The 21,451-nt window shown below is 46.2% G+C and overlaps 1 protein-coding gene across 1 annotated transcript in view; it reads right to left on the reverse strand.

Moving 5' to 3' along the window:
• Nucleotides 1-21,451, reverse strand: part of LOC138511262 (aldo-keto reductase family 1 member A1-A-like) — a 253,297-nt gene that overhangs the window by 108,575 nt on the left and 123,271 nt on the right. Inside the window, exon 4 of the mRNA XM_069626813.1 lies at nt 9,262-9,413. Coding sequence (XP_069482914.1) covers nt 9,262-9,413 — 152 coding nt within the window. The remainder of the gene's footprint in view (nt 1-9,261; nt 9,414-21,451) is intronic.

Below are 21,451 nucleotides of genomic sequence, written 5' to 3' on the forward strand. Positions count from 1 at the left end.
GAATGGCTGTGATTTTGTTATGGAGTTGGGTGCCAGTGATAGAAAGGATTATGAGTCAGTTAAGCTGGCATTAATAGCCAGATTTGGAAAGACTCAGTCACAGTACCTTGAGGTCTAGGACCCTCAAAAAGACTAATGGTACCCCTCTTGCTGCCTGGGTATGTGAGTGTTTAAAGAACGTAGATGGTTGGGTTAAGGGGTACTGAGTAAACTCCTTTGAAGGAATGAGAAATATTTCTTTGCTTGAATCTATTTTTGATGCCTGCTCTCCTGAGCTGAGACAGCACTTGGCTGACTCTAAGGAAATTGATCCTAAAAAGCTAGCACAAGCAGCTGACTCATGGGTAGCCAACCGGGCCACACTTAAGGATTCTGGGGCTGCTCACAAAAAGGAGGAGAGAAAGCCACACAAAGGTGAGAATAAAGACACTTCTAATTCCAACCACCCAGAAGAGGTCCACAAACAGCATAATGGTAGATCCCATTGGGAAACCTGGTACGTCCAGTGAACCCTCGGGTGCCCAACCAGAGGGAGTTCAGCAATAACCCCCATTCCAGAGAGTATTTAAGAAATGTTTTGTCTGTTGGTCTTTAGACCATGTGAAAGGGGATCCCAGATGCAAGGGTAAATTTGCAGGGGTCAACACTGCCTCCTTAGCCTTCTTCCCTGAGGGAGGAGTTGAAATGCCTAGTGCACACTTTCGCCCACTGGCTGAAGAACCCATTGGAGTTCAAGCCAGTGTATCTTTAGTGCCCCTGGGTCTGTGTGCAAACCAGAATATGGATGTGCATGACACCATTCCAGATAACACCAAAGAGTATTATATGGACAGTGTTATTTTGAATGGCCAGGAGACTCCTGCCATGAGGGACACTGGGGCCAGCAGAACAGTAGCGGATGACATTTATTTCAAACCTGAGCATGTAGCTAGGGCACCAAAGTTCCCACTAGATTTGCTGGAGGCCCTGTCCAAATGGTTCCAATTCTACCAGCTCTCATTCAGTGTAACAATCTGACAGTAAGAATCCCTGTCAGTGTACAGAATGAGGTGCCTGGGAGAGTCCTGTTGGCGAATTACTTAAAAACTCTAGCAGTAGTGTCCTGTACCGCCAGGCCTCCCAGTAGGATGAAACAGGAACAAACCAAGTTGGCTATAGAGGCAACCTTAAGAGACCAGTCTGAGCCGGTGGGACCCTCTACAGAAAACCCCACTCTAGGTTCTTGTGTTAGTAAGATGACCCGTGATACCCTACCCGAGCTGACTGGAATGGCTCAGACTCAGATAACTCCTACCTAGGGGACAGGTAGATGTCAGAGGATGATGAGGCCGCCAGACCAGGTGATGATCCTGAGGCAGCAGCGCCAGGACAAGAGAGATGTCCTCAGCGGTCTCGCATAACTTGGAAGACTGATTGAAAAGATGGGGTAAAACGTTTATCTAATGTGTTAAATGGGGGAGATGTGATGTTGTGCATTGTAGCACAGCCCATCACCGTCGTTGGGCTAGGGGAGGGGCCAAGTTGTGCCAAATGGGTAAGGAAGTGACGCAGGGCTAGGGAGGGGTTCCGGGTGTGAGGGGAAGTTACTGTTAAGTTTATTAAAGAAGTGTCCACATGCTACGCTGGTGTCCGGCGTCATTGGCATCGGAGTGGTCCTCTGCCCCTCAAACCTCCTCGAACCAAAAGCTGCTTCTGCTACTGCCAATGGGGCAATGGCCTGGCAGGCCCACAACCAGGTAGGGACTGGTGCTCCCTCCAGCTACACCAGAAAAGGAAGAAGCAGCTCTCCCATTGAAGAGAAGTCCCTGCCCGAGGCAGGACATCATGTAACTGAGGTCGGGTCTCATGCCCCTCCCCATGGGAAATTCTATCCCATGGGGAGGGGCAGGACACAAGGAGTCAGAGGGAAAAGAGAAAGGGAAAAAGGGTTGCTGGGGGAAGTGGGAATCCTCATGATATGTATTGGGACGAGGAAGAGGGGCATGGAGGTAACGCGCACCAGCCCTCCCCCGCACGTCACAATGGCATTGAGGGAAGCACGAGGAGAAGAAAGGAGTGTGGGAATGAGCAGAGCACAAGGGAACGTGCAAGACCGAACCCCACATTGCCATGTTTTACGGCTCTGGCTCCATTCAGGCACAATCTCCTATCACTACACATCCACCAAACTCACAGTGATATGCAAAGCAAATGGGCGCTCTGAAGGACACCTACTAAAGGTTGAGCAGCTAGCCAACAACAAACCAGTTTCCCAGCATCCATGCAATCCCAAGGAAAGTTAAGATGAGAGGAGAATAATACTACTGCACGTAGAACGAAACAAGGAAAATGAGAGTGTCAAGACAGACAGACAGACAATCAACGGTAGGGAGGCATACACACGTTGGGGGCAGAAGGACAACGAGTCCGACAAGCTTTGGCAAAAAAGCGAGAACATTTAGAACTGCGGCCAACACGGGAGTCTAACAAAAAAATACGAAATCATGCAGCAAAATCTGTGGGGATGAGGGCTTAGGTAGACCTCCCGAAACAACAGGGATACCCTCGGGTTGCACAGCACATGCCGCCGAGCATGCAGGACATGCCCTGCAGAAGAATATAGTGCTTGCACACCATGGCAACAAAGAATAAAAAGTGGCAGCCCAGCATAAAGGATAGATGGGAGAGTGAAACAGCTCAACATAGGCTTTTACTGTACAAACCAGACATGCGTATCAGAAAATAGCCACGACTAGTGCCCAACATGAGCAAGGGAACCTTAAAGTTGCCATGAAAGAAATATGCACAATTCTGACCACAGGCTGGTAAAACCACCCATCCTGAGCCTACTGTGCACAATACTAAAAGAACACAAATCATAACAGTGAAAGCTAATAATGTATCGGGAAAGACCTTGCACAAAAACCAGGCCCGGCGTCAGGTTCTTTCAACTCTTCCAAGTGAAATGGGCCATGACAAGTTGTGGGGCTCCTCTGACTCTGACAAAGACAGTTTAGTAGCTTTTTCAAATGGTCATTTAGCGTTTCCCTGCTGGCTGCCTTTCTTTGTTCTGCTCTGCAGAGAACAATAAACCTGTCCCATGAAAATCTGGCCAGCCTCTCTTGGCCCGCTTCCTGCTCCTACTTGCAAGGCAAAAAACCTCGGGGTCATCTTCGACTCAACACTCTCCTTCTCTTCTCATATATCTGACGTCTCTAAGAAGTCACACTACCAGCTGCACCTCCTCAGAGGTATTCTTCCCTTCCTCTCCTTCCCCCAGAAGCTCACGGTCTCCAGAGCCCTGGTTCTCTCGAAGCTGGACTACTGTAACAGCCTCTATCTTAATCTGCCTGCCTCCACTCTCCGCCCACTGCAACTCATCCAGAACAGGACTGCGAGACTTGTCCTTGGCCTCAAGCCCAGGGACCATATCTCTCCAGGACTGAAATCTCTACACTGGCTCCCATTGGCTGCGAGGATTAAGTTCAAAACCCTCTGCATTGTCCACAAGGCCTTCTGGGGCCTGGGGCCTAAATACCTTCAACTCTTTCTTCCTAAATATCTTCCTTCCCGAGCCCTCCGCTCATCTGTCTCCAACTCCATCAGGGTGAGCCGCTTCTCGAAGCAACAAGCTGGGGGTAGATCCCTCTCTGCGGCAGGGGCCTCTCTCTGGAACAGCCTTCCTGCCTCTCTGAAACTTGAGGAGAACCATCTTCGGTTCCGGAAGCACCTCAAAACCTTCCTCTTTGCTTCTGCCTTCTCTCCCCCTCTCCCCTGCTAAATTCTTCACTGAAACTGCACTGAACCTGCACCTGGGCCACTCTCACCGACCTCGGTCCTTGGCCCAGCCACTCTCCACTTGCACTGCCTCCCTGGCAACCCCTGCACTGCGGGACTGTCTCTGCATCCCTACAGCTCCCCCCTCCTACCTCCTAGCACTTGTCTGCACTTACCTTGCACTTGCCACCACCTGGCCCTACTTATTTATTATTTATTTATTTTATTCTACTTACCCTGATCAGCACTTCCCCCCCTCCCCTTCCTCTTGCACGTTTTCCCTTCCCCCCTACCCCTGCACTTGTGCGATCTGAATGACACCTGGCCTAGTAGGATCGTTGTCTGTCTCCCCTTGTCCCCCCCCTGCCTCGTTGCGCCTTGAAACACTTGTGTATAGGCGCGTTACAAATGTCATATCATATATATCATATCATATCATATCACCCACTTGCCCCCCCCTCCCTTCCATTACCTTATTCATGATTATGCCACAGAATACCGCAGCAAGCCGGGGCTCATGGTATGCAACTATTGGTATCCAGTGAGTTTAACGAATGCATTACACAGAATGCTTTTTTACTCGAAGACATGAGCAACAAAAAAAACTCCAACATTTCGTAAAACAGTATGTGGGGGTGGGCTAAGGGGGTAAAATGGGTGGGGTTGGGGTGGGTTTAGGCTTATGGAAAAACAGGGACTTTGGAGGGGGTATTTTTCATTGTTTTGGGTTCAGTAAAAAAGCATTCTCTGCAATGGAATTCATGACAATCACACAGGTCCTCAGGAAGCATCGACCTCAAAACTAACCAACAAACTAACAGGCATCTTTACAAGGAATTCAGTTATCACAGACATGTTTTTGGGCCTGCTTTCGGCTCTTTGGTGTGGGGCAGTGAATATGCTTTGAGATTAATGAAATGCAACTTCAGTGATAACAACAGGGACATGCACATTACCCATGAGAGTTTGCATTAGGAAATATTCCCATTACAATTTATGAACCACAGACTGGCTTTTCTAGCTGTAGGCAAGGAAGGCCCCCAAACATCATACAGAAAGGGGCCAAATGAGCCTCCATGCTCCTTCAGATGGCCCTTGTAAAACACTACACAATACATGGGTGCACTAATGACTGAGAATAGACTCATATTGAAATGAATGCTGAACATATAACTAAGGCTTCAGGTTCTATGGTATTGCACCATTTCCGTCTGTATTCATCCATATTTATGTTCTGGTGTTTTTTTCTGTATTCATCCATGTTTTTTGAGATGTAAAAAAAAAAAGTTGTATCTAGTATTTCCCACATTTATTTTACATGGAAAGAACAGATGAGCAGTTGGATGCATGCAATGGGAAACTCCTAGAGCTGCATTCGTGCATAAGAAGTTATGGACTGCATATGTGCAGTCATTCAAACAACCTTAAAAGGAATCACATGATTTTTTCATTCTTTCTGTTGTGTTACTTTGCACATCCATTGACCTGCCATGCATGTTTGACAACTTAAAGACCCAATGACGAGTCATGCAATTCCGTTTTTTAATCAACGTTTTACAGATAAATAATGAAAGGAAAAAGAGTGATTTCTGTCTGTAATTATCTGTAATCATCATAAAAACGTAAAACTGGGAGCCTTACATATAACACACATGACGAGACAGTGGCTTTGTCACACATCCCGATCACTAGGAGATATACCTAAGCTAGTGCATAGGAGGACTTCAATCCACACCACATTAACCCATGCATGCATTCGTGCTTGGCCTTTAACAACTACAGTTAACTGACACCAGAGGGTGAGGGGTAGCCCGCAATAATCTCAATTAACCTCCTGCAAGTTAATTTCCAGCACAAGTCTAAGCAGCTAAGGAGAAAACTCCTACAGAAATGTGCAGAGAACACAGCAGCGGGTAACTTATTGGAGTCACATTATGGACATCTTTTAACACTAGATACCCGATCAGAAAGATATCATGATGAGCTGTCCAGTTTCCAAGAATAGGGGTGGTGTCTCTCCCTGGCTAGGGAGAACTTAATCCCTCCCAAAAGATTGCTGGACACCTAACCATCCTGGCTATAATTCTTGGTAGACCTCTCTCACTCCCTAACTTAGTTCCCCTTACTCTTCCATGGTTTGGTGATTCTATATGGTCTATATTATTCTGACCATCTCCCAAGCTAGCAGATACATCCCCTATACTGCTTTGCTTACATCATACTGGACCTTGTTAGTGCTCTGGTGAGATTTGATTCTATTCATTATCGTCACCATGCCAATCCCAGTATTACTGGCCCTTCACAACCATGGAGGGCACAGCTTGGTATTGGTCTTTCTACCCCTGCTCCTCTCAAATAGAGACGCCGCTGTCGTATGGGGTGAGAATCTGTGTCCCACCACTCTTTTCAAGACAGCTTTCTGCCAGTCCATGTCATTCACCCATGCCCACCATATAGAATCCTTAATGATTTTGTTAAATCTTTCTACTGTCCCATTTGACTGTGAGTGATACACTCAACTGAAACGATGTTCAATACCATCCTCTACAAGATAATTCTAAAGCTGATATTGCCCTCCTAAAGTTCAATAGTCCAAAAATACCACATCTATTTGATCTGAACTGTACACCATTGTCAGTCAGCACTATACTAGGAAAAGCTTCTCTCTCAAAAATGCTATCTAATAATTGAATCACTGTCGCCATGGAAATGTTTTCCATCATAGTTACTTCTACCCATTTTGACAATAGATTTATTAGCATTACACAAAAATGTGGAACTGCTTGACTTTATAGCTGACCCACTATGTCCATTTATACCCTCTTCCAGCACAATTTTGGGACCGTCATATTGTTCATATTAGTCTCACTATCATCGTACAGTAATCAATCTCCAACACTTTCTTCTCAACACATGCTGGCCACCAAAAATCAGCACACATCTATATTTTAGTTTTTGTCAGCCCTTCATGAGCCAATTCAATGATTCACTCCCCCCCCCCCCACCCCCTTAGGAGGTATCAACCAACCCCCCTGAATACATTTCCACTCACCACATGTATTTCGACTCTGACTAGCCGCAGGTTTTCCAACTCCCACTTCATGAGGGTGTCTCTACTTAGGGACCCCACGCATTTGTGTCCCACACACATCTTTTGATATTACGGATTGCTCAACGGCCAACACCATTTGCACTTCTTCCTCATTTACTTGTCCTTCTACTATTGCTAGGAGTGATACACAATCTGCCGGTACATTCTTCCTTCCCAGCACATATTCCACCTCAAAAGAATACTCTTTCAACAATGTTACCCATTTTCTCAGTGGTCCCTCATCCACGTGCTCGCTTCTCGAACTGGCAATCACTCCCATTCCATTCTGTGTAGCATGTCAAAAGCTGTACACGTTTCTCACGTAGGGGAGCAGAGTATTTACGTGTAAGCAATCATTAACATGGCAGCAGCAGCAAAAGTACACCGAGGAAAAAATCCTGTCCAGGAGATATCAACATACACCCTGTGTTGGACCAAAAGGCTTAACTGCTGGGCCCAGCTCGTAGATGACCGAGGCATCCAAGGGTTCGCAATTATATGCGAAACTAAATAGCCTCTGAATTGGGGTGAAAGGTGCACCTAAAAGGCCAAGAGGAGGAATAATAGCTATTCAGCCTCTGAGATCAGAGGAGAGGGGGAGGGGTCAGTAGTAAAACGGTTAATGTCCCCACTAACAAACATCTTTCACAAATATCATCCAGCCCTCCAAGATTTTGAGGTTGGCTTTGCCCCTGCAAAGAAGGAACCCAAGTCCCACCGACCAGCTGTCAACCCAAACAACGTTTCAACCATGGTGGCAAGACCCCCATCAACAGGTTTCCTTCTGTTAGGATGGCTGTCACATCCAAAGCCATCAACCTGATTGGTCATGGATTTGGGCACCCGTATTTACTCCATGGGGTCCCTCCTCATGCATGCCCATCACCCCACTATCTCTGCAGGGACTGTCCTCGGGTACTACTCCAACCAACTCGCAGACATTTTCAGTAACACCGCTGGCTGTACTCTCAGTGCTACTAGACTCCAGTTCAGCAGATTGGTTTCCTCCAGCGTCCTGGAGAACTGTACGGCTCATATTCAGTTGTGTCATCATTCAGTCCAATGCCACACACTCTAAAGGTAGGAATACCCAATGAAACACCTCACATTTGTATCGACACCAGATACAGCGGTAGAGTTAACAAATATTACTAACTTCCTTGCATTTTTGCACCCGGCACCGAAAGCACACCTTCTTACCCCATTTGCCATGCAATGCACAAAGTGTCCTTTTGTGCATTTGAAAAGTGTGATTCATTTTCAGTATGAACTGCTACTGTATGCAGTAGATTTCCATCTTCAATAAGAGAGTGGAAATGGATTTGAAATGAGTGAAAAAAATAAAACATATATTAAAAAACTGCACATGGCACTTCTGGAAATCCGAAATCTTTATGAATAATCCAGCAGATTTTTGGAGGAATCTGCAACACTTGTCATCAGATCCAAAGGTTGCCTGGGATATATTTTATTCTGGTGCATTGCTTTTAATTTTTCAATATGTTTTTAAAAAAGCTTGTTGTTGGAGAGATAATTTACCTAAGAAGCATATTCTGTGCTAGCATATTTTTACATAGTCCTCTCTTTATGCTAGCATCAATGTAGCAGCCCAAGCCTGATGGCATCAAGATGTATGTGAGTAAAAGAATAGGTCACAGCGCCATAGTCTACACTGGTCACAAACCAAAAAAGTTCAGTGTTCCAGAGAGTCCTGCAGCCTGCTCTAGAACCTGTTGATGACATAAAGTCGGGCACTCCTATTAAGTATGAGCGACAATGTCGGCAAGCTGGTGATTGTAGATTCTTCCTCAGAGAGGGAACAATTAAGTGTTCTAGAGGGACCTATGATGATTCCCCACAGGCCATTTTCACCGAAGCCTGTTTGCCCGAGTCGAGTTCTGTCGCTGCTGGGAAACATTCCCATTGGGTGCCCCCTGCCCTCTACTAATGCGTAGGAAACCCCTGAAGCCCCTATTCCCTCCTCCATCGTGGTGTTTGTGCAGCAGGCGACACCTCTGTGATTCCTGATCTGCCCCACCCTCCCTTTCCCAACTCTACAAACTGCATACACACTCCACACACATACTTACAGACTTAAATACACTCATCATTCCCCCTCTTCAATCCCCCTGCTTACCTCTCCAGCCACCACCTCTTCATCCATCACCGCATGCGCCGTAAGAATATGCCGTATTCCCTGACCGGCCGCCGTTCGGTGAAGGCGGCCTGTCAGGGAAATCTATGCAACGAAAGTGACCACTCCGTACTGAGATTATGGGTTCAAATATAACCTGACTGTAGAGACTTGAAATTGACTAACATATGCGTGGTTGACATAGAGACAAACAATGCTAAAAAGTATCAGGAGAGATTATGGAACAGTGTGCTAAATATGCAATTAATTGGATACATACTTGAAAGCTATTGGCCAGTGCATAAGGTACAGGTCCAGGTACTGCAGCTGGAGGTTGGCAAGGGAGAGTCTGCAGGCCGGCTCCACATCCTCTGGGTGGTGTTTAGTATTCCACAGCTTGGATACTATGAACACATCTTCTCTCTTTAAGGCCTGCAGAAATGGGAAATATGTGACAAGCAGAAATGATAAGGTAACCTATGCAGCAATTAAGCTAGAGCTAGCCATGTCAAATTGAGCAGGAGCTATTCACATGGAGCAGGCCTGTAAAGCAAGTGTACAAGCTCCTTGTCCTGCAGATCATTGTAGCATACAGAATGTTTCACTGACCTGTCTTGCCAGCAAAAATCACAAAAATGCGGATTTGTTTGTTGCGACTTTGAGCCAGCCCTACCGACATTTCAGTCACTGGCCTGTTGTGAAATTAAGAGATTTGCCAAAAAGCCATTGCCTCAAAATGCTGCTAGAGTTGGAGCCATTCAGGCAATTTATTTTAGCAACTTAAGCGCGATGAAAGGCTGAGTAAGGCGTGCTTCATATGTGACTGTCCCTGGGCCTCGGTGGCATGAAAATATGAGCCGGACACATGCGTCCAAGCACACCTCAGTCCAACGTATAGTGCTTCTATGTGATATTTACGAATTTTAAAGGCTGAACACAAAAAAGACTAATTTTGTTTCCATCGGTTGTGTGTGTCCTTTAAAATGATGAAATATAACATTTTCAATCCCCCATCCGCCTTCCCGAAGGCGATCCCGCCCGACCCCCACCCTCTCCCACTGTATTTCCTGAAAATCAGGGGGTTGCACCCCTAAATCCCAACTTTGATCAGCCACCCCCCCTTCCCAGCCAATCACATTCCCCCAACTCTCCCGAAGTCACAAACTCACACGCACACACGAACACCACAGAAAACACACTTACCTCGCTCCGCCCATTTCCCCTGCTCGGCCGCGTCTGTCAGCCCCTGTGTGCACTCATCGCACTCATGCTCGTTGCAGTGGCATGACAGTTTGATTTAGAAAGACCAGTCTCCGAGCGGTCTCTCTGAATGAAACGTTTTTTCCCGTTTTTTGCTTAGAAACCACGGTTACCCTATGATCTGGAGGTAAACATGACCCCTATCGGCAGAAAACGGTCAGTATTACCGGCACAGCCGGCAATAGCAGCAAAATCCTCTCACGGTGTCCTATCGGACTCCATGGAATGGGGATTTACCGGGTATACCAGCACTTGTAATCTGCCAGTAATACAGGCAGACTAGTGCCGGTAGTGGTAATTGCGTTTGCTGGTATTCTGCCGGATTTACTGCAGGAATACTGGCAAACTTGTAATGAAGTCCGGATCTTATTGCTGAATCTTACAGGTAGATTCAATGTGACGGTGCGCCCTGACCAGTCGAAGCCTGCCTTTAATTTGGGGGTTAGTGGTAGCCTGTACGGCTCGTCTTGCCTGTGATGTGGTTTCTCCTTAGGAGCTGGTTTTGGAGGGCTCAGGGTTAAGTTCCTGTTTTGATCCATGACAATACCCTCCTTCCTAGGTCAGCATGCCTGCACTGCAGTGTCACATTCCTCACCAGAGGGGACCGTGCTGCTCTAGTGAGTGAGGTAACTGGGGAGGATCCACCTGTCAGTGGCAGCTAGCGAAGACAATGGAGAGATGTGAAACTGACATATGTTGACATTTGGGGGCAGTATTTGGAGTTTCCTGATCAGAGTGTTAGTAATTAGAGTCAGAGGCGATGAGAGGTTCTGTTAAGGGGAGCAAAATGATGTTGCATGATGAACAAGTTTAAGTTTTTCCTCATAAATCTCCAGGGGGTCGCTCCTCTTAAGTGGCGAAGTTGCTCCCAACATACAGTACAGATCTTCCTATAATGTAATTGTATGGATTTCTGTTTATGTTTATTTGCTTATATTGCACCGGAGCCCGAAGGCATCAGGGCGCAAACACAGAACAAGACAAACAAATAGTACCATCACATTCTAATCTAGGTATCATAAATGTCGCTGTAAAAAAAATGGCAGCAAAATGGTGTGGTTTGACCCAGTAAAGGTGTACCCCATTATACCATTTAAGGGGAGCAGGGATTGCGGGGGTGTCCCCCGCTCCCCTTAAATGGTATAATGGGTCCGGGGGTTGCGGTAGTGTCCCCCGCTTCCTTTACATGATTGTGGAGGCAAAACCACAGCATTTTTGCCCCAATGTTTTGTATTCACTGCCATTTTTGCAGCGATTTTAAGACATGGAACCGTAATCTAGACAAAGAGTAGTCTTTTAAAACTCTTCTTAAAACAGTGTTGTTTACTTCTCGTCACATCTCCAAAGTGAATTTATTCCACATCATCTCAGCCTGTGAAGCAAAGGAACGTCCATTACCTCGGACCCTTTTGTATCTTGGCTGAGTTAGGCGCATAGAGTCCTTTGACCAAGTGACTTTGGCAATACATTCTGGAACCAATCTGTCCTTCAGGTATTGAGGAGTTTTTCCATACATGCACTTGGGTACAATAGTGTTTAATTTGAAACATATTCTAGCATCCATTGGGAGCCAATGAAGCTCCCTCCTGTGTGCGGATACAGGGTCCCGTCATCCGGACTGCATCATTCTGGAGTGTCTGGAGTTTTTTGATGCATCCCTTACTAGTACCAGCAAGTATGACACTACAATAACCAACCTTGGCATAACAACAGTTCTCACTAGTGTTATGCATACGGCTTCACTAGTCTAAGCAGCCTTAGATGTGTCGGGGGGGAAATTCTGCCGGGGTCGGCCGGGCCGTCCGCAGACCTCCGGGCAGGGAGGCCCCAACTCCTCCCGTATATCCCAGATGAGATAGAGTATGAGACGCACACAAGGAGCAAGGCGACTCTGCTGTTTATTTATACAAAACGGCAGGGATGGGTCAAGGAGCGTACGCGTCCGTCCTGACACACACATAATCGTGGGGCTCGCAGGCCCTTTTTACTGCATTATGACGCGCTACTTGCGTCACTTCAGAAAGTTAACAAAAAACCTATCGCCACTCTTAATTGGTTGCTCGAGTGGTAGGGTTAGTATAGTACACATATAGAGAATGATATTAGTGGACAAGGTGTAGTCAGGTGGTATATCTGGGTTGTCCCTATAATTGGATACATAAGAATTGTTACATGAAGGCTCCTGAGGATTGGCTAATGTTACTGACGTCTGAGATAAGAGCCCCATGTTCTGATTGGTGCATCCGTGAGCTCCCCAGCCTGGGACCACCGTTGTTCCCAGCTCTCGGTGTACCTGTGTTTGCAACAATGTTTCAATATGGGTACGTGCAGACAATGTGAGGATTTATTCATAGGTGGAAGGCTGACCGCTCCCACTGTAGCAGGTGTCCATTGAGCCTTTCAAGTGTCTCGGCCTGTGTCTCGTAGTGAGGGACCCAGACGCCTTTTCTCTCCTGGGTTTTGGCATCTCGTCAGATTCGGCTTGGTCACGTGAGGCGGGACCGTGTTTGAGGCAGAATTCTGCACAATTAATATTGCTTTTCCACTGTGTGTCTGGTTTAATTTGTAGATATGACTTTAACGTTGGTACGCGGAGTACGAGGTTACAACATCGTGCCTTTGATGATTTGTTCTTGGATGTGGGCTTGCAACATTGCGACCTTGGCTGGTTGCTCCATCGGGTTCTTTCTGCAGGATCAGCAACCTGACTCTTGCTTTGTTAATGTCCACGGGAGCTCTTGTTTGAGGCCTACTCGGGCCTGGTGCTCAAGTAGTCTGTTTGGTGCATAGGTGCTTTAGATTATAGTAGCATACATTTCCATGACCAGTATCGTGTTTCCATTATACCTCTCATGGTGGTAACGGGTTTCAAGGGAAGCGTGAGCAAGCGTTATAGATGAGCTCATGATGCATCTTGCGTTTCTGCATTCTGAAAGCCTATGTAAAAATAATAAAGATGCACGTCCGTGAATATGCCTGTCGCCTACGTCAGAGCACTGAGTATGTTCTTCGTGTAAATTGGTGTGGAAATGTTAAGAGTGTATACTTGTACAGATGTGCTTCCCGTTGTCTAGGTCGTCATGGCATCTCTAACGACGTGTGGTTTTTAGTCTAGCTGATCCGAGCCGCAGGTGTCGGCATGGCCAGTGCGGGCTGCTGGGCAGGCAGGTGGACACATCCGTATGTTCCTGTACCAGGGTACCTGGTCGTCTGGTAAATGGACAAACTCTTCCCGCGGCGGGTGTCTGGGCCGTGACCCTCTAGGCCAAGCGCGAGAGGTGAAGGACGGGAGCCTGGTCTTCCATTCTCCCACTTCAGTCGCCCCTCTGGTCGACTTGTCGACCACAAACATATCCTTCTCGTTATCTCCTCTTACCCTCCATATCTTAGTTATCCCTCCGAGATGTCCATAATGGTTTACATGATCTTCAAATGACCAATACATGTATTCACATGTTCCTCCAGGAGTACAGTATACCCATCTTCCTATGTAGCTCCTGGGGTTCCTTGGGTTCTCAATCTTCACTGATGGTGGGTCTAGATGATTGGTGATGATTTGGGTGCGCAACTTCTCCCTTTCTTGTATTATCACACCTGTATGCTGGCCGTCATCTGCTGGCATTAAGGGGTGCATTCCCACCATTTCCAGCAACTCGTCAGTCGTGCGTGCTTTCCGGGCCTTCCAAAATCTAATTATGATCAGGGTAGCTCCAGCCAAAATAGCACATCCCACTATTATTTTCAGTCCATCTGACAGCCAAGATGGCATCCATGACCATAATAGTGAAAACCAGCTCTTATCCTTGTTTACACCGTTACTTTCGTCCATCATTTTGGAGTGCATCTGGGCCAATTGTGAAACTGCTTCTGTCAGTGTACCATTGTCAGCATCGTTGGCAGGTATGAACGTGCAGCAAGATTGTCCTATTTTTGCACAGACTCCTCCTTCCATTGCTGTGAGGAGGTCCAATACATATCTGTTCTGGAGTGCTACCATCCTTACAGCTCGCAGCTCCTCTTTAATTGCGTTGAACCCATTTACTGTTGAATTGATGGTCATCATTAGTTCCCACCTTGTTATTTGGAGCCATTTTGCGTTTGCGTATGCCTGCAGTCCCGGATGTATTATTGAGGAGAAGAACATTGCTGCTCTGCTGAATAGTCTATGTTCTGGCGGTATTGATGTTAGTTCCGTTTCCGACCTTCCCCACAGGTAATTTCCTGTCAATGGCTCTCCTTGTCTTTTTCTCCTGTTTAGGACAGTATCATTGCTGTTGGTCCTGTTTCCTTGCTCCTTCTGAAGTGGTGCAGATCTCTTTCTTCTCTTATCCCCTTCATCCATTTTAGGAAATTTCGCCACATCGACATGCTTCTTAGGTACCACTAGTGATGGTACATTGACGTGTACCATTGTGCACACACCATTCCACAGGGGAGGCAGTGTATGATATGCCTTTTCCCCACAGGCCCAATAATGGTCCATTATTACTGCTGTTCCCGCTCCCCCCTCAGGCAACTCCATCACGCTTGCACAATTGGTGTTATATCCTACGTCCACCTCTCCTTTATGCTGGTAGCATACTTTAGGCGCAGTCAATGGTAGTATAGTTATCGGGTCTTCATCTTCTTCTACCCACGTGAGCATTGGTACATACTTGATCCACGTCGTCCAACATCGATGATTGTGTGTCTCGATAGTTGAGATAGTTTCTTTTGTTACCATGTTGCTGCCAATCACTCCTATCTCCCAGCTGTTGCCCAGGAACACCTTTCCTGTTATCGTCAGTAGCGGCCTCTCCCAGCATCCTTGTTTACCCGGAACTTCAGTTGCGTACCAATCACATGGTAGGTACTGCAGTGTTACCTTTTTTGTTTCTCCTTTTGCAGGGCCACTTGTTATGTACCTGAATGCTTCAGCATGTAAACTGGTCTTGTGATAACTCAGATAGGTCTTGAGGAAGTTGTTTTCATATGGGTATGAGTCTCGTGTTTTCCATGTCATGTGCACTACTGTTCCTTGAAATCTTCCTTTCGTTTGGAACAGGGCCAAATATATTATGCACTGTGCTGTTTTTTCATCTATTTCTGTTGCAACAAATGTTCGTGAAGCGCTCATGGCGTATGGTATTAATGAGCAAACGTAACAGCTATCCTCAGTTGTCTGCTTACCAATGCGGGTCATGTGTTGGTACCATATGTTGTTTGTGACGTGTGCTGAATCTTGTACATAATTATCAATACCTTTATTGTCTGAGTACGTGCTGCGTTTAACTCTATTTTGCTTGGGTGCAAAATTACGATTACCACCTGATGTAACACCTGTTGCAGCAGGGGACGGGGGTATATTAAGTTTGGGTGCAGCAATAAAATCAATAGCATAGCTGTACTGCCAGACAGAGGCAGCCAAGAACCCGGTGATCATAAAAATCCCTATTATTTTTATTACATATGCTAATTTCACCGGCATTTTGCTGTTACCTTGCTGCGGTCCTGGCAGCTTATTCTTGCGACGTTACAGTTGCCCGCCTAAAAATTCTCAAAAGTGCTCGTTATTAAATGTTAGTTTTGTTTCCTTTAAGCTCTCCCTATCAAGTGGTCATTCAGTGCCCAGGCGAAGAGCTGCTCCCACGCTACTCTAAGTGATGGGTCTCTTAGGACCGGCAAGTATGGGCGGAGGTGGGGCATGTAATATTCTATGGCCAGGAGGAAGGCTGTGTAGTACACACGTACCCTTCTCCTTTTTAGGTATGTTGGCCTCTTTATTTCGTATACAAATTGGTGTGACAATTCTTCTGGGTAGTTATCGTCTGGCAGCACCATCTACGCCTGTACACTGAACTTGTTAATTAGCTTTTCTTAACAATACAATATTACGCAGTTCCTGTATGTGCGAGAGAAAAAGAGAACATTCACGTGTTTACATGTGTATTGGTGCAAGCAATGTCCTTTAGTTTTAGTTACAACTGTACTTAGGAGTCAATGGGGGGGGGTTTGCGCTCAGATGGCGGAAGTATTTTTACTCTTTGAGCGCGTTACCATGGGGTGGGCAGTATGGGGATCACCCCTTTCTTCGTCAGTTATCGTCCCCGAGGGAACAATTGGGTCGTTGTCTGTGGTGGAACTTTCTTCCGCTGTCGGCGATGTTGTTGCTGTTCGTCCAACGGACCTGTCGTTGGCGCTGGGGCGGGTCTGCAGTTTGTAGATCTTTACGTCATGTAGGTGGTTCCAGGCACGCTTATCCTTTAGTTTTACTGCTCTAGTTGATACGTCCTCTACCAGATGGGGGCCAGTGAACCTCTTCTCGTGCCACCTTCTATTGAAATTGCGAAGTAGTACGTGGTCACCTTTGGCAAGTTTGCACGAGTTCTCCTTTCCCAATTCCGTACTTTCGTCTTTTTCTTGATTGCTGGTAGACCCGCCCCGTGTGCGCTCGAGCTGTTGAGACACAAACACGACACTAGTAATCAAAGAAGACACATATTGATACATTTCATCTCCTAACACATTCGCTGAACTTTCGTTATCGGTGAATGCCCTTGACGTTGGTGTTAGGGGAAGGCGCATTTGACGTCCAGTAACCACTTCGTGAGGGGTGAGGTGGTGGTCGGACCCTGGCCTGTTTCTAAGTTCAAACAATGCTAACGGAAGGCAATACAACCAACTTTTCTTTGTTGTTTGTTGTATTTTAGCAATTGCCTCCTTCAACAGGCCATTCAGGCGTTCACATACACCATTAGCCTGTGGGTGGTATGCACATGCAAATTTGTGTTTAATGTTCAGCAGGGATGTAATATGCTGGAACATTTCATTTGCGAAATGGGGGCCGTTGTCTGATCTTAACACCTCGCACACTCCCCACCTGGGGAAGACCTCCCTTACTATGAATTTGGCTGCTCTAAACGCATCAGGGTGTGAACAGGGCCCTGCTTCAATCCACCTAGAAAATGGACATACTACTACAATCATATACCTATTGCCTTGACAGATGTTGATCATATCAACATAGTCAATGTGAAGGTGCCGAAAAGGTCCTTCTGGCCGGGGTATTGTACCTCTTATCACTTTTAGAGTATGACCGGCCGTAAACTGTTGACATGTGAGGCAATTGCTGATAAAATTTGACACATGGGAGGTTAACTCGGGACAAAACCAATCTTCTCTAATTCGTGCTGCAATTATCTCCTTGCCTGTATGGGCAGGGTGATGTAATTGGCTCAAGGCGGTATTTAACAGTGCCAACGGTATTACAACTTTCCCAGTGCCACCCTGGCGCCATAGTGCGTCGGTTGGTGACATTGTGCATCCTCTTTTCACCCATACTTCTTTTTCGGCCATTGGTGCAGCCGCTTGTAGCTCCATAATCTGTGTTGCTGGGAGATGGGTGTACCCTTCTCTTATTAACATTTCCCTCGCTATTCCCCTCCCTCTCCCTCTCTGTGAGTCTGTGGGGTTCCATATCTCACCAAAATATGCAGCATATTTCGCATGTGCGTCTGCTGCTGCATTTCCTTTTGAAACGTAGTCTTCTCCATTGGTGTGTGCGGTGCATTTTACTAGGGCTAGTTCTTGGGGGTCGTTTATTACTTCAATTAGTTCAGCCAACAAGAGGGCATGTTGTACTGGAGTGCCATCAGCTCTCCTAAACCCTCTCCTTCTCCATTTTGATAGCCCTGAGTGGACAGTGGATGTAACATATGCACTGTCGGAATATATAGTTACTCTTTTATTAAAACTTTCCTTTAATGCCAATATTAGTGCAACGAGTTCCGCCGCTTGAGCAGAGTAGTGCTGTGGTAATTGTACACACTTCATAGCCACACACACCGGCGCCTCCATCATTTTTACTACTGCTGCCCCAGTCCTTCGTATCCCATCTCCTTGATCAATAGTTGATGACCCATCAATAAACAAAAGCTCACCTCCCTCTAGTGCGTTTTCTTCAACTTTCCTAGTACATGAGTATAGTTCAGTTACTTGGGTGCAGTCGTGGGCGTAATCTCCCTCTTCAATTACTTCTGCTAGGAACCTTGCAGGGTTAACCGTGCTACATCTAACAATTGCTAGTTCAGCTTTAGACAAAATAATCTCATAACCTGATGCCCTCTGTGTCGTTAATGTGGACTTAGGTTTATTCAATATCGCAAATAGTGCATGTTCCACAAATAGTGTAGTTGGACACCCCATAGTTATTGCTGATGCTTTTTCTACTGCAAAAGCAGCTGCAGCGAGACCTTGTTCACAAGAGAAGTGGCCTAACATTATAGGGTCTAAGTGACCGCTGTAAAATGCTACTGGTTTATAGCCCATGCTAGTTTTTTGGGCCAACACTGCTTTCATCACTGCTGAGTCGCAATGTGAAAATATAAAGAAGCGCCGCTCATAGTCTGGGGATGCCAGTACTGGAGCAGTTGATATTGCGTCTTTTAATTCGTCAAATGCCTCCCTCATTTCCATAGTCCATCCCAACTTTTTCTCCCCTTTATTTGCTTCCTTCAAACCCTCAAGCAGGGGTCCTATGTATGAGCTGTAATCAAATACCCATGCTCTACAGTAGTTGCACAGCCCCAGAAATTGCTGCAGTTCTCTCACAGTCTGTGGCACGGGAGTGCTTGAGATGGCCTGTGCTCTTTGTGGTGCAATCCTTCTTCCATGTTGGGATATCAGTTGGCCAATGTAAAGTACCTGTTCCTGACAGTATTGTATCTTTTCCATGTCTACCTTGTGCCCCTTTTCTGCCAGTATCGTCAACATTTTTAAGGAGTCCTCTCTACATTTACTTTCGTTTGTACTGCAAATTATTATGTCATCCACATACTGTAACACTGTGCTTTCCACCTCAACGTTACCCAAATCCATCTGTATTACTCTATTGAAAATTGAGGGTGATTCACAATACCCCTGTGGTAATCTGGTATGTTTCCACTTTGTATTTCGGTAAGTGAAGCTGGTCAAATCTTGTGAGTCTGGGTGTAATGGTATTGAGAAGAAAGCATTTTTAAGGTCAATCACTGTAAATCGTGATGCTTCTGCTGGAATGCCACACAATATTGTGGCCGGGTTTGCTGTTACTAGATACTCTGCTTCTACTATGTTGTTCAAGGGTCTGAGGTCCTGTATGAAGCGCCAAGACCCCCCTTTAGCCTTGCGCACCGGGTACACAGCTGTGTTACATGGTGATTCTGAGGGGACCAATATGCCATTGTTTATAAGGGCCGTTATGGTTTCAAATATGCCCTCATCTGCCTCTTTTGACAATGGGTACTGTTTAACTCTTGGTAGTATCGCACCTTTTTCAATTTTATCCTTACACCCCCTATGCTTTTTATGCATCCCACGTCATAAGGGCTAATAGTCCATAATGATTTGGGCACCTTTGACATATCCTCCTTAAAAAATGGGACTGGGGTGCCTGCGGGTGCCTCAAGTGCCATTGCAATTTTCTGTGCTACTTGTTTGTGAGCCACTCTTAGCCATATTTCTACACTCATCATGAACACCATTTCATTTTCTTCCTTTTCTTCTGAGAACAGCTCTTCATCTGACACCTGGGTCAGCCTACATCCTTCTGCTAGTGCTATCACCGCCCTCCATGCTCTCCCTTCTTTATCTTGGGCGTGCACAGCAACATAATCAGCTGTTGCAATAATGCTCTCAATGTCCACTACAAACACCTTCCCTTCTAGTTCATTACCTGGTGTTTCTGGTCGGAATAGATAGGCTGCTGGTCTCCTCCATATTTTCCCTTCTATCCCTGGCATCCATGCAAATGCCATGTCAGTGCCATATTGGAATATCTCGCCATCTACTGGCTCCGCCCTAATCGCTGTCTGTCCACAGTATGCTTGCAAAATCTGTCGTGCTGCGAGCATGTTAATCCCTGGAGTAGAGCAAATTATGCCATCCTCTGTAAAGGAGATCGTCATGTTCAACCTGTTCATTATGTCCCTCCCCAGTATATTTACTGGTGAGGCACTATAATACAAGAGTGGAACTGACAGATCATAATCTCCAATAGATAAGGGAACATTATCAGTAAATGGAACCAACCCTTTAGCCCCAGAAAATCCTTGGGTGTTCATGGCTTCGCCTGACATCTTAAATTTACCTTCCCTTATGCAAGACCGGGTTGCCCCGGTGTCAACAAGAAATGATAATTTTTTGTCACTTATCGTTACCTCTATGCGTGGTTCCTCCGCACTATTAGGTGTTACTGACAGGATGGGACACACCAAGGCCGTCTGTGGGCTGGCCTATTGGGGGTACAATGATTGGCCATTCCCTGTGTAAGGGTTGTGTCCCAACACCGTCACCCCACCCAATTGTGTTCGTTCATTTTGGGGTGGTGGTTGTATTAACGCTACTTGTTGTTGTGGCGGTGGCAGGTACTGTGTTATTTGTTGTTGTGGCAGTGAATAGGTTTGTGGCTGTTGTGTTGTTTGTTGTTGTGGGTCACTCCCCTTTTGTGACGTCTGCTGTTGTTTTATGCCCTGCTGTTCTTGTAATGTCCTGGGTTGTGCTTGTTCATTCCATGCTGGTGTTCCTGGCCTGACCCTACATGTACGTGACATGTGTCCCAATAGTCCGCAGCTCCAACACACGGGTGGTTCCCTGTTTTGCCATGGGAAGCTCCCTGTGTTGTCCTGGTATACGGGTTGCCCTGTGGGGTAGTTATTTCTTAGTCCCCCAGCCTGTTGTTGGGTATTATATCCATATCCTCTCCCCCTCATAAACCCTCCTCTCCCTCGGTTATAACTATAATACCCAGTTCCTTGCATTGGGTACCCTCCTCCCATGTTTGGTGCGTGTAATTGCAGAGGCGGCACTTGCTGTATTACACCTTGTGGAGGCGTTATTTGTGCGGGATCTTGTGCAGCCGCTACTTGCGTTGGGCTTTGGGCCATTGGTGTGGGCGTAGTTATTAGTGCCCCTTCCATTGTGTATTTAGTAAGTTTTTTCTGTACTAATTTGGCCTCTTCTGTTTTCCTATCCTCTTCCTTTTGTTTCATTTTTCCTTGCCATGTTCTGCAGTGATGTACTATAGTCAGTTGTATTTCTGGCCATGGTTTTGCTTCCATCCCCACTACTTTCTTTAGTTGTTTTTGAACTCCTTCCCCTTGTACTAGTATATGATAAAATATGGCTGGTGTTTTGTCCCATTGTTCTCTAGTTTCCATGCGCCACTTCTCTTGAACATCCTGGATATAATCAAC

Source organism: Ambystoma mexicanum, chromosome 6p (assembly GCF_040938575.1).
Source record: "Ambystoma mexicanum isolate Mex_15411 chromosome 6p, UKY_AmexF1_1, whole genome shotgun sequence".
Taxonomy (NCBI): Eukaryota; Metazoa; Chordata; class Amphibia; order Caudata; family Ambystomatidae; genus Ambystoma; species Ambystoma mexicanum.